The 13,920-nt window shown below is 45.8% G+C and overlaps 1 protein-coding gene across 1 annotated transcript in view; it reads right to left on the minus strand.

The window, feature by feature from the left end:
* Window positions 1-3,725: 3,725 nt before the first annotated feature.
* The window catches only part of GNL3L (G protein nucleolar 3 like), a 43,332-nt gene continuing 33,137 nt past the window's right edge, over window positions 3,726-13,920 (minus strand). Inside the window, exons 14-16 of the mRNA XM_081081374.1 lie at window positions 11,247-11,374; window positions 8,454-8,658; window positions 3,726-6,705 (exon numbers count right to left, since the gene is read on the minus strand). Coding sequence (XP_080937500.1) covers window positions 6,623-6,705; window positions 8,454-8,658; window positions 11,247-11,374 — 416 coding nt within the window. The 3' untranslated portion in view covers window positions 3,726-6,622. The remainder of the gene's footprint in view (window positions 6,706-8,453; window positions 8,659-11,246; window positions 11,375-13,920) is intronic.

Below are 13,920 nucleotides of genomic sequence, written 5' to 3' on the forward strand. Positions count from 1 at the left end.
GGACAAAATCAACAGAATGAAAAAGCAACCCACAAGTCGGAGGAAATGTTTGCAGATCATGTATCTAATAAAGGGTTAATATGCAGAATATATGAAGAACTTCAACTAAACAACAAAAATTAAACAACCCAACTTAAAAATGGGCAAAAATACATTACTTGAGATTTGAAGATGGCGGCATAGGTAAAAGCCTGTACTCACTGCCTCCCACAACCACATAAAAATTACAACTAAAATACAGAATAATCATCATTCAGAACCACTGGAATCCTGGCTGAATGGAAGCCCTGAAACTAGAGAAATAAAGAAGAAAGCACACTGAGACTGGTAGGAGGTGCAGAGGCGCACTGAACAGGCTGGTCTGGCACCCACGTGGGCCGCTTTTTTAATCAGGAAGGAGATAGTCTCTGTGGAGGCCGTCTGGAGGAGCAAGGGGTCCCAGCCCCACACTGGAAGCCCAGCCCAGGGTCCCAGAACTGGGAAAAGAAGTCTCTACAGGCAGTAAGAACAACAGGCTGTAAAAACCAGTGCGGATTGGGGCTGAGTGACACAGAAGCTGCTGGAAACCCAGCTGTTCCTCTTAAAAGGCCAGCAAAAAACTGAACTTACAAGGTCCCGCTCCCTCTGAGCTCCAGCATCAGGGTGAGGCTCTGTGGAATACAGACACCAGGGCAAGGAGGAACTAGATTTTCTGGCATCAGGGCAGGAATGCATGGGGTGGATTTCTTCCAGATAAAGGTGCTTGCAGGGATCATTGTTCCTATGCTGGGATCTCCCCAGTCGCAGAGCTGACTGGCAGCCATTTCTGTTTGCTCCACCCTGGTGATTCCCTAAGACCCAAGCTCATCCAATTTACAACCCCACCGAAGCTGTTAACTATTATGGCCTGACCTCGCACAAGCTAAAATCTCTCAAACAAGGTGCAGCTGGGTCAGGAGGCCCCAAGCCTATCAATAAAAGGCTCAACACCTGGCACCTGCACCAGCCTGCCTTGCTTCAGAGATGGGCCTCATCTGGGCACTTCCAAACGTGATACGAAGAGGAGGAATCTGCAGATCTCTCTATAGCTCCTGCTGGGTGGCCCCAGGCAGTGGCTGACTTTGCACCTCCCTGGAGTCCCAAGAGCCAGTGTTCCCAGTGGTAAGTGTCAGACCATACCAGATTACAACTCTACACATCCATAAGCAACACACTCAAGGGGCAGACTCAGTGGGCACCAAAGCCCCACTGAAGCAAGTCCTGCTCCATAGGAGTGTCTCCTGCATAGCAGCTCTCCCACTGTAGTCACAGCTAGTCCTCACAGCTAATTGGCCTGGTGGGGGGTCAATTCCTCCCACTGACACCAACAGCAATCAAGTCTCAACTACAAGACTATGCTTACAGCCCATAAAGGGGTGCACCTAGAGCTCCCAGCTCAGGTGACTGGGGAGGTTGGGCCATTGGAACCTCTAAAACACCTACTACACAAGGCCACTCTACCAACTCAAGGAGACATAGCAGCTCTACCCAATACATAGAAACAAACACAGGGAAGCAGCCAAAATGTGGAGACAAAGAAACAGGTCACAAATGAAAGAAATGGAAGAAAGGAAACTACTGGATATAGAGTTCAAAACCACAGTTATAAGGTTACTCAAGAATCTTCTAGAAATCTCCAAAAAGATGGAAAAGGCCCAGTCAGAAATTAAGCATACACTGACCAAAATAAAGAATAATATACAGGGATTCAAAGTAGAGTAGAGGATTCTGAGAAATCAATGATTTGAACTATGAGGAAGCAAAAAACACCCAAACAGAAGAGCAAAAAGAAAAAAACAATAAAAAAATATGAAGATAATGTAAGGAGCCTCTGGAACAATTTCAAGTGTACCAACATTAACATTATGGGGGTGCCAGAAGAGATAGAGCAAGATATTGAAAACCTATTTGAAGAAATAATGACAGAAAACTTCCCATACCTGGTGAAAGAATAGACTTACAAGTCCAGGAAGTGCAGAGAACATCAAACATCAGGATCCCAAAGAGAACCACACCAAGACACACCATAATTAAAATGCCAAGGGCTAAAGACAAAGAGAGAATCTTAAGAACAGCAAGAGAAAAGCAGCGAGTTACCTACAAGGGAATGCCTATATGACTGTCAGATGATTTCTCAACAGAAACTATGCAGGCCAGAAGGGAGTGGCAAGAAATATTCAAAGTGATGAATAGCAACGACCTACAACCGAGATTACTCTACCCAGCAAAGGTATCATTTAGAATTGAAGGTCAGATAAAGAGCTTCACAGATAAGAACAAGCTAAAGAAGCTTTAATATAATACCAAACCAGTATTATATAAAATGTTGAAGGGTATTCATTAAGAGGAAGAAGAAGCCGAAACCGGTTTGGCTCAGTGGATAGAGCGTCGGCCTGCGGACTGAAAGGTCCTAGGTTCGATTCCGGTCAAGGGCATGTACCTTGGTTGCGGGCACATCCCCAGTGGGGAGTGTGCAGGAGGCAGCTGGTCGATGTTTCTCTCTCATCGATGTTTCTAACTCTCCATCTCTCTCCTTTCCTCTCTGTAAAAACTCAATAAAATATATTTTAAAAAAAAAAAAAGAGGAAGAAGAAAAAGAAAAAAATATAAACAACAGGGCAACAAATACATACCTATCAACAATTGAGTTAAATGAATAAGAAATCTAATGAACAGAATAAACTGGTGAATAAAATAGCATCAGAGGCATGGAAATGGAACAGACTGATGATTCTCAGAGGGAAGGGGGATGGGGGGCCAAGAAGAGATTAAACAAAGATCTTATATGCATATATGCATTACCTATGGATACAGACAATAGGGTGGCGAAGGCCTAGGGTGGGGTGGGGCGGGAACTGGGTAAAGGGGGAAAATGGGGGGGGGGGGGAAGAGGGACATCTGTAATAATCTCAATAAAGGTTTTTTTAAGAAGACATTACTCAAAGAAGATATACAGGTGACAAATAAGCACATGAAAAATATGCTCAAATCGTTAGTCAGAAGGGAAATGCAAATCAAAACAATGAGCCCTGGCTCATTGATTCCATCTCCAGCCCTGGTCTGGAAGTGAGTGGAAGGCAACCAATTGATGTGTCTCTCTCACATTGATGTTTCTTTCTCTCTCTCTCTCTCTCTCTCTCTCTCTCTCTCTCTCTCTCTCTCCTCCCCTCCCCCCCCCCTCCCATCCCTTCCACTCTATCTAAAAATCAATGGAAAAAAATATCCTTGGGTGCCTGGTCAGCATGGCGCTGTTGTTGAGCACCAACCTATGAACCAGGAGGTCACGGTTCAATTCCCGGTCAGGGTACATGCCAGGGTTGCAGGCTCGATCCCCTGTGTGGGGTGTGCAGGAGGCAACCTAACAGTGATTCTTTCTCATCATTGATGTTCCTCTCTCTCTCTCCTTTCCTGAAATCAATAAAAATATTTTTTTAAATATCCTTGGGTGAGAATTTTAAAACACACAATGAGATAACATTGCATCCTACTAAGAATAGCTCATGTCAAAAACCTGACGATGCCAAGAGCTGCAAAAGATGGGGAGCAAGTGGAATGTTCACATACTGATGGGAATGCCAAATGGTAGAGCTCCTTTAAGAAACAGGTTAGCAGTTTCTGAGAATGTTAAACATATACTTACCATATAGCCCAGCAATCCAACTGCATGTATTAACTCTAGAGAAATGAAAACACAAAAGATTCGCATGCAGATGTTTGTAGCAGCTTTATTTGTAATCATTCAAAACTGGAAGCAATCCAATGTGACTTCCACTGAGAAATGGATATACAAATAGTGTTACATCCATACAATAAAGTACAACTCAGAAACGTGGATGAACCTTAGTGAAAAAAGTCAGTATCAGAAGGCTATAGACTGTAAAATTCCACTTACATGACATTCTCCACAAGACAAAACTATAAGGACAAAGAACAAATCAGGGCTGCCAGGAGTCAGGGGTAGGGAGGCTTTTACTATAAAGCAGCAGGAATGAATTTGGTGGTGATCAGAGGGTAAGGGAACTGTTCTATACCTTGTGTTGGTTCTATAATTATATGCATTTGTCAAAACCTATAGACCTGTACACCAGAGCGAATTTTATTCTATGTAAAATTTTTTAAAATGTAAAACCTATAGATAAAATCAGCCTACATGCCGTATGATTCTTTTTGCGTGACATTCATGCTAAAGCAAAACTATAGGGACAGAAAACAATCAGTGGTTCCCAGGATCTGAGGGTGAGAGTGGGGGTTGACTACAAAGGGGCCTGAAAATGTTGGGGGTGATGTTAACTATTGCGTATCTCAATTGTGATGCTAGTTCACTACTGTGTATATTGTTCAAACTCACAGAAGTTATAAAGAGTAAACTTCTAAATATTTTTAAATTTTATTTTTCTATTACAGTTGACATACAATACTAGATTAGTTTCAGGTGTATAACACCACGATTAGACATTTATATAACTTATGAAGTGATTACCCTTATAAGCCTCATACCCATCTGACACCATACAAAAGTTATCACAATATTATTGACTCTATTCCCTGTGCTGTACTTTACATCCCCGTGACTATTTTTATACTGGCAATTCACTTATTGAATGTAAATTATATATATTCTAAAGGTAAAGGGGGGACTCAAGAAATGTTTTTTTTTAAAAAAACTTGATATGCTGTAGAGAATCAGGAGTCCCATATTCTTACCTCGACAATGACTATAGTTCTTCTGTCTGATTTTGGCCAATTTCTGTTCCCATGCTGTTTCTTAGTCAAGATACCGCCTATTTCTAGTACTTAGTAACCAGCATCTCCTAGGAGTACTAGAAAATATTTTAAATGCTAAATTATGAAATGCCATATAGTTGTAAAATGGCCTTAGCTGTCCTGACACCCCAATTTTTCATTGTAACATACATCTACCAGGAGATTACAGTTTGAAATAAGCTGTACCTCATCCAAGACTCAGTGAAACAATAGAAGGGCCCTATTTTTTAAAAACCAAAAAAGATAGAATATATTTAAAGGGTTGATATCAAAGGCTGGCACACAGCAGGTGCTTAATGGATGCTGAGGAGGCAGAACAATGTAGAGAACGTGGCCTGCTGCAGGTTATCACACCTGGGTTCCAATGGCACTACCACTTAATGTCATGGGTGTCCTGACAACTACATGAGACTGTTTATTTTTCCTACATGGGGAGACTAATCCCTTCCTGGCAGAGTGGTACTGAAGGCTGATGGAGGTGAACAGGTTTCCAGGGTTTGGGGGTTTGTGCTCAAGCAGTACATAATTCTCTGCCCTGGCTGCTCCAGGACTTGGGAGCGGCCCGCGCTTCCCTATTAATCAGCCTGCAGCCAAGGGCTCGCCAATCCTTCCTATGGTTACTAGGATTTGAAGAGGTAAATTTTGGGGTGACAACATGAGAGGCAAGGCTAAGATATGGCTCTGGGTCCAGAGATGGTATGGAAGTTTGAGGTGGGGGGGAGGGGCAAAGACTGAAGCAATCTAATGCCCACTCCCTTCAAATGTGTCCAGTCTCAGGTAGATGGCTAGGAACTGAAGTCATGTGCTTAACCCAACACATGGAGTAAAGATGGTGTTTCTGCTGCCATCATCCACCCAGTCCCTTTGCAAGGGCCCCTGACACTGGGCTTCTCTGTCCTTGTCTGTCCCCAAAGGAGGTGGCTTATTATATTTTAATGGGATATAATGACTTTGGACACCAGAAAAGGAGTTGGATGGTGTACCTCCAATTGACACCTGTCTTGAGGATGCAGCCTGTGAATAAATGGTACTAGAACCCTTTTGAATCACAAAATCAAATGCTGGTGCTGGGTGAGCCATGGTCATACAAGGGCGGGGCCCACCCAGAATGCTTCAGTCCAAAGGATTCCTCCAACTCAGTCTGCCCAAAAATGCCCTACGGTGAGGTTTGCCCCTAACACACCTAACTGCCCTCCCAATTGGTGCCTTGTTTTCCCTTTGTGTGAACAAGGTGGCACTTACACTTCAGCACCAGCCAGGCTTGTGTGTTGTCTCCTTCCTGTCCTATCCCCAGAGCCTTCCAGACACACAAGGCTCGTCGCTATTCACTCTACTCCCAGTGCAACCCAGGTGAGGATCTGTGTATTTGGGTGAAAGATGCGTGGTCTGCAGCCCATGTGGGAAATGTCCTGCAGCCAAGCTCTGTTGTGGACTGGTAAAGAAATCATCACCCTCCAGGGACCACCAGGTCTACCAGCAGCCTAGCCTCTAGTTGCATGCTTAGCTGTCCAAGAGAATTTGGTGAGGGGTTGGTCCCCCTCTATCCTCAAGCAGCCCAACCTATAGGGTGGGGGATAAACTGTTAGCATCAGATGTTATAATTTATGTCTTTTGTCAAATATGATGAGGATTAAATAAAGGGCATTGGGCTGGTCAGTTCCAGCCACTTGGGACCCTTTTTCTTCCCTGGAGAATGGAGGGAACAATGTGGGGGAGGTATGGTGGAAGGATTCTTTTCATGTGTGCGTGCTTCAGGGAGAAGCAAACCATTTTATTTCATCTGTATCCCCCATCCCACTGGAACCGGTACTTGGGGAGTGGAGGGGGTGAGATCAGCCGATCAGTCACCAGCACTGTCATCAGTGTTGCCAGAGAGGTCGAGGGCAGACATCATGGAATCGGACAGCTTACTGGCGAGTTTATCTGCAGATGGAGAAATACAGGCAGTCATTTGGTGGCTGGCTTGCCAATAGGAGGCCTGCAGGAGCTAGCCTACATTGACCTTGGTCTGCACCAAACTCCAAAACTGGCTCACTTACCCCCTAACACTACACAAAACACCTGGTGGGCTGCAAGCAGCCATTGCTCAACCTCTGAGGCAGACCCGTTTGTCTACATGTGAAATGATCACTCCAACACATCTTCCATCTTAGAACGTCAGACTCACTGGACTCTAAGAATTTTTATTCCTTCCCAGTATCAAAATATCAATTTCCTTTTACTGTGTTGAACTTATTAGCACTCGGTCATCACCCTCAAAGTTCTCACAGCAAAGGGACAGCAAAGGGACACTAGGTACACTGGGCCTGAATTCTCACCTCCCATCCTCGTCACACCCTATTGTTCTCTGGAAAGGCTTCTCTGACCACCCTTACCCCACTACCACCTCGAGACTGGGTGTCTTCACAGTGATCACCCTGTGTTGCCAATGTCTGTTTTCTTGTTTCCTCCTCACTCCCCAGTAAGACCAGGAGTTCCAGGGCAATCCATCTCTGGATTCCCAGGCCTCAGTGTGGAACCAGGCCAAGAGTGAACAGTTAGGAACACAGTCTAGTTCAAAGAAAAGAGCTTATGGGGTCAATGAATCCTAGGTTTTCATTTTGGCTCCATTAAATACTAGTTGTCTTGCCTTGAGTGTGTCACTTAATGTCTCTGGGGCTCAGTTTCCTCACTGACCAAATGTGGGTAAGACTATTACAAAGGGTTAGTGAAGGTTGGCATAGCATGAAGACAAAAATGAGCCAGCCGCACAACAGACCACCACTAAAATGAAGGAGTTCTTTTGTGAATTGACATGGAAATAATCTCTAATATGTATTAAATGGAAAATGAAGTATTTGTATAGAAAAAGAGAATAAAGAATATATAGATATTTGCCTGTGTACCTATCTCAGGAACGAGATACAAGGAATTAACTGGGCCCGGCTGGTGTGGCTCAGGGGTTGAGCGTAGACCCATGCACCAAGAGGTCACCAGTTCAATTCCGTCAGAACACAGGCCTGGGTTATGGGCTTGATCCCCAATAGGGGGCATGCAGGAGGCAGCTAATCAATGTCTCTCTCTTCGATGTTTCTGTATCACTGAAGTTTCTATCTCTCTTTCTCCCTCTCCTTTCTTCTCTAAAATCTATAAAACATTTTTTTAAAAGAAATTAATTGGTTGCTGCTGGGAGGAGGCCTGGCTGGCTAGGGGATTGGTAAGACATTTTATTGTATATTCTTTTATGCCTTTTGGATTTTGAGTGCAATGCCTATTGATAAAGTAACCATTATATATAGCCTATAAGCTTCCTAATACATAAAAAGCAGCTGATAAATAAATGGTGGTTATTTGATACACAAACTAGGCCAGTGTTCTCCAAGTGTGGTCCCCAGACGAGTACTAAAAGCATTTTGGAAGCAGTTAGAATTACAAATTCTCAGTCCCCATGGCCAACCTATTCAATTAGAAACTCTGGAGACAGGTCCCCAGAAATATGTTTTTTAACAAGCCCCCTGGCAGTTCTGAGCTAGACTTTGAGAACCACTGTGCCTATAGGTGAGCCTCCTAACCCATCCCTGGCCCTAACCCTTGCCTAGGGCTGGATACATGGAGGTGCTCACTTAGGAGCCCCTAATCAAGGCCCCAGGTGAGCCCTTTTAAGACACAGGGGGATGGTCAGGTATCCCCACCTGTACGCTTCTGCATCTTCTTCTTATTCTTCAAAGCACATGCCAGAGCCTGGCCCTGCTGCAGGGGGTCTGTCTCCATGATCTTCTGTACCATCGGGCGGCGGTCCACTGGGCAGATGTTCCTGGGATAGGAGTCCGCATTGCGCTTAGCCCACTCCTTCTGATGACCATTTGAATTCATGCAATACTCAGTGAACTCTCCATTCTGGTGAGACAGAGGACAGCAGTGAGTTCTGGACCCCCCAAAGTTACCTGCAAAGACTTCTGCAGAAGAGGCAAGGTAAGAACAAGGAGCCTGGAGCCACTCCATCACTGACTAGCAGGTTCTTAGTTAACCTCTCAGCCACAGCCTGATCATCTGTCAAACGGGGGTGGATAATGAATAGCTTGCATGGCTTTCACAGGGAGAAAATGAAAAAGTAGAGATACTTGATCAGTGACAATTGTGTTACAATGATTCTTTGCTCAAGTGACCCTTCAAGGTCTTAGTCAATGTAACAAATATTTTCTGATACCTATTTTGTGCCCAGCTCTGTGGAGGGACATGCTGGAGAAATGAGCCAGATGCAGTTCCATCCTTGGGAAACAATCAGACTAAAAAGGTTACAACCAACCATGCAAGACAGAGTGTGTTATGTGCCCACCAGAGAGACACAGTGTAAATGACAGAGGTTGAAGGAATGGTGGTGGTCAACATACTTCTGATAGGAGTCATTCCAGAATGAACACTGGAAAAGCACAAAGTATAACTGGGCACCCAAAAGGGTGTCTGTTGGCTAGAATTTAAGATACATGTGGGGGGAGGAGGCTGGAGGAGGTCAGTGGGTGAAAAGGGGGACATATATAATAGTTCCAACAATAAAGAATTACTCAATAATAAAATAAAAGATGATACATGTGGCCCTAGCTGGTTTGGCTCAGCAGATAGAGCGTCGGCCTTCAGACTGAAGGGTCCCAGGTTCGATTCCGGTCAAGGGCATGTACCTGGGTTGCGGGCACACCCCCAGTAGGTGGCCTGCCAGAGGCAGCTGATCAATGTTTCTCTCCCATCGATGTTTCTAACTATCCCTCTCCCTTCCTCTCTGTAAAAAATCAATAAAATATATTTTTTTTTAAAAAAAGAAGATACATGTGGGTAGTAAAAGCTAATGACAGAAAGCTCACTATGTGTCAGGCAGGCACCATTCTAAGCACACATATTATGTGTATGTGTACAACAGATATATGTACATGTACACATACCTATTAACCCATTTAATCCTTACAACAATGCTATGAAAAACAAGGGCATGTATGACTACCTGCTACACTACAATGGGGAAAAGGCCAGGCTATCGGGCCCACTGTGCAACTCTGGGGTTGTGGGGGCGGGGGGCACCATTCACAGTATAACACACCCAAATGGCATCTCCCCGAGTCAGGCAATAGAGTGGCCGTGCCTGAGCCTGAGTCTGGAGGTTATAGTAAAGAATGGGGAACTACTATAGGTCCCCGAAGGAAAATGGTGTGTTATGGGGCTTATGGGCTCAGTGGGAAACATTATCAGGGGATGGCCTTAAACACACAACTTGATACTAATTTTCCTTTGAACCTAAGTGAGGATGGGAATGGTGTGAAATCCTGCCGCTGCCCCAGTGCAGGCCTCACCATCTCTGAAGAGTCCAGGTGACAGCTTCCTTCCTGGACGCCCTGCCTCCACCCTGGCCCCTTGCTTTCTAATCTGATTTTTACCTCAGCTGCCAGAGTACTGTTCTAATATACAAACCTGACCATGTTGCTTAAGAAACCCTTCCAGATATTATGTAGCCATCAAAAAAAAAAAGGACAGCTCTTGGCCCTGGCTGGTATGGTTCAGTTGGTTGGAGTACAGTCCCGTACAACTAAAGGTGGCAGCTTCCATTCCCATCAAGGCGCATACCTAGGTTGAGGGTTTAATCCCCGATCGGTCATGGTGCATACGGGAGGCAACTGATTGATGTTTCTCTGTCATCCCTCTCTCTCTTCCTCCCTCCCTCCCTCTCTCTAAAAAAAAAAAAAAAATATCCTCAGGTGAGGATTAAAAATAAATAAATGATAGCTCTATGAAGTAATCATGTGGGACAATCTATAAGATGAATTTGTAAGTGAAATAAGCGAAGTGGAAAGCAATATGAATAGCATACGAGTATATGAATTAAAATAGATCTCTGTACCTGCTTGTATGTATTTATGTGTGTATATGAAGCTGAAATAGCTCTGAAAGGACACTCAAATCTGCTAATGGTGACTGCCTCTAAGGAGGAGACAGAGTGGCTGGGAGATAGAAGCAGGAGAGAGATTTACTTGTCACTGGAGACCCTGTAGTTCCTTTTAAATTTTACCATGTACATGCATTACCTAGTCAAAAAAGTAATAAGAAAAAATAATTTTTAAAAATATACTTTATTTATTGATTTCAGAGAGGAAGGGAGAGGGAGAAACAGACAGAAACATCAATGATGAGAATCACTGATAGGCTGCCTCCTGCACATCCCACACTGGGGATTGAGCCCACAACCCAGGCATGTGCCCTTGACCGGAATCGAACCTGGGACCCTTTAGTCCGCAGGCCAACGCTCTACCCACTGAGCCAAATCAGCCAGGGCAGAAAAAAGATTTTAAATAAACAAAATGGGGGAAAACAAAAGCCCTTGACCAACCCGCATCTCCCCACCATTATAGGCAGATGTCATGGGGGGCCAGGCAAAAGGGACTGACCACTTCCCAGAGCTGTGGGTAGAGGAGAGGGTTACCATAAAGAAAAGGGACAGGTACCTTATACACGGTGGTTTTATTTTCCAAGGCATCTACTATTTTCATCATTGGAGAATGGAGCCATTTGATCTCCGTTTGAAGCGAATCGATGTCACCCAGGAGCTGATCAGATTCTCCATTGGCCAAGCCTTTAACACAAGCAACAGCACTGTCAGGGCCCTGGCTCCTTCCTGCTGCTAGCCTCCTGGTCAGGCCTCAGTGGATAAGATATGTGGACACCGCCCAGGGGAGTTGGGAGGGAAGGCTCTTTCATTCCTTCTGGGAGGCCCCAGGACAAAAGATTAAAGGCATGGGTTTTGCAGGAGGGTACTCGCCTGCCTGAAGCTGGCCTCCCCTGCAAACCACAAATATGCCCAATGCCTGGGCCCACACCACCCTCACACCTGCTTCTCAACTTCCCTTCCATCCCCTTCCCTGAGCCTATAGTCCCTATTCACTCTTCAAGATCCAACACTAGGGCCAACTCCTTTAGTAGAAAACTCTCACTGGGAACCTCCCCCTCTTCTCAATTTCCCAGACCTCCAACTTTTGCTCAGTGCATTCTCAGTGACAGAGCCCCTGTTGCCCTCACATGCAGCTAGGGCCAAGCATCATCCTAAGAATGAGAGCGGCAATTCCTCCCAACTGCCCACGTGATACAAGAGGAAAGTAACGTTCAGAAAGGGGGCCGACTTGCCCGAAGCCACCTGGGAAATAAACTCTAAAGCAGGCAAGTTCTCTTATCCTCATTTGGAATCCAAGGACACCAAAAGGCCCAGAGAAGGACTACCGGTCCTCCAAAAAAAAAAAACAACAGAGAACTAGAAGGCAGGCCATCCAGGGCTTTCTCTACTACCCAAAGTGTCCACAGACTGATCCAGAGAGCACTGGGTACCTTTCTAGGGTAAGATAGAGAAGAGAGGAGGAGCCATAAGCCAGGGCTGCAGATGGTAGTATCTGAAGACAACAAACTTCCAGAGTTTTGGAAAATCATAACAGCTCATAGTTACCAAGAAAGTACTACAGCCCGGCCAGTGTGGCTCAGTGGTTGAGCATCAACCTATGAATCAGGAGGTCACAGTTTGATGCCCAGGTTGTGGGCTCCATCCCCAGTAGGGGGTGTGCAGGAGGCAGCCAATCAATGATTCTCTATCATCATTGACTAGAGGCCCAGTGCATGAAATTCGTGCGGGGGGGGGGGGGGGGGTCCCCTCAGCCTAGCCTATTGAGGGTCCTTCACCCTCTCCAATCCAGGACCTCTCAGGGGATCCCTGCGGGATCAGGTCTAAACCGGTAGTCAGACATTCCTCTCGCATTCTGGGACCACTGGCTCCTAACCGCTTGCCTACCTGCCTGCCAGCCTGATCGCCCCCTAACTGCTCCCCTGTTGGCCTGATCGCCCCCTAACTGCCCTCCCCTGCCAGCCTGATTGCCCCCTAACTGCTCCCCCCTGCCTGCCTGATCACCCCTAACCACCTCTGCCTGCTGGTCTGATGCCCTTAACTGCTCCCCTGTTGGCTTGATTGCCCCTAACCACCTCAGCCTGCCGACCTGATTGCTCCTAACCATCTCTGCCTACCAGCCTGATCGCCCCCTAACTGCTTCCCTGCCCCACCGGCCTGATCGCCTAACTGCTCCCCCCTAACAGCCGGATCAGCCCCTAACTGCTCCCCCCTGCTGGCCTGATCACCCTCTAACTGCTCCCCCCTGCTAGCCTGATTGCCCCTAACTGCCCCTGCCTCAGCCCCTGCCACCATGGCTTTGTCTGGAAGATGTCTGGTCTAATTAGCATATTACCCTTTTATTAGTATAGATGTTTCTCTCTCTCCCTCTCCCATCCTCTCTGAAATCAATAAAAACATATATAAAAAAGAGAAAGCACTATATACATGCCAGTCACTGTTCTCAGTGCTTTTATGTATTAAATAACAGGTGGATGCTATAGTCCAGTGGTCGGCAAACTGCGGCTCAGCAAACCACGGCTCACAAGCCACATGCGGCTCTTTGGCCCCTTGAGTGTGGTTCTTCCACAAAATACCGGCTCTTCCACAAAATACCAACTTCTGCGCATGGGCCACGAAGTTTCTATCGCACTGTACGTGCGTACCCGCACGTGGTATTTTGTGGAAGAGCCACACTCAAGGGGCCAAAGAGCCGCATGTGGCTCGCGAGCCGCAGTTTGCCGACCATGGCTATAGTCCGTCTTACAAATGATGTCGAGACATGGAGAAGTTAAGGAACATGTGCAACATCACACAGCTAACAAGAAACAAAATTTGGATTTGAATCTGGATGGTCCCTTCTTTTAACCACTCTGAGGTGGGAGAGTCTTCGACAACAGCAGAGGAGAGTTGCTTTGAATGCCACCTCTGCCTCCACTGACTATGCATCATTCAGCAAATATCACCCTTCTATGTCTCAGATGCCTCACCCATCAATGGAGGTAAGAATGAAAATCTAGGAGTGGACATGCAGTGGCTGAGGCGAAGCCTAGGGCATGAGAGGAGAGGTTTTTGAGAGAAGTGTCTCCATCCTCGCCAGGTCCCAAGAGACGGAGAAAGGAAGATTACATTTCCTGAACACCTCATGGTGTACAGTACTTTGCAGATTTTCTTCCTATCTACCAAGAGTCACAGCCAGCCCCATGGCCCAGATGAGAACTCTCCACCTTGTGGGTGAAAAGCAAACTTGGAGC

This window comes from Myotis nattereri (genome assembly GCF_964212035.1).
Source record: "Myotis nattereri genome assembly, chromosome: X".
NCBI classification, from domain to species: Eukaryota; Metazoa; Chordata; class Mammalia; order Chiroptera; family Vespertilionidae; genus Myotis; species Myotis nattereri.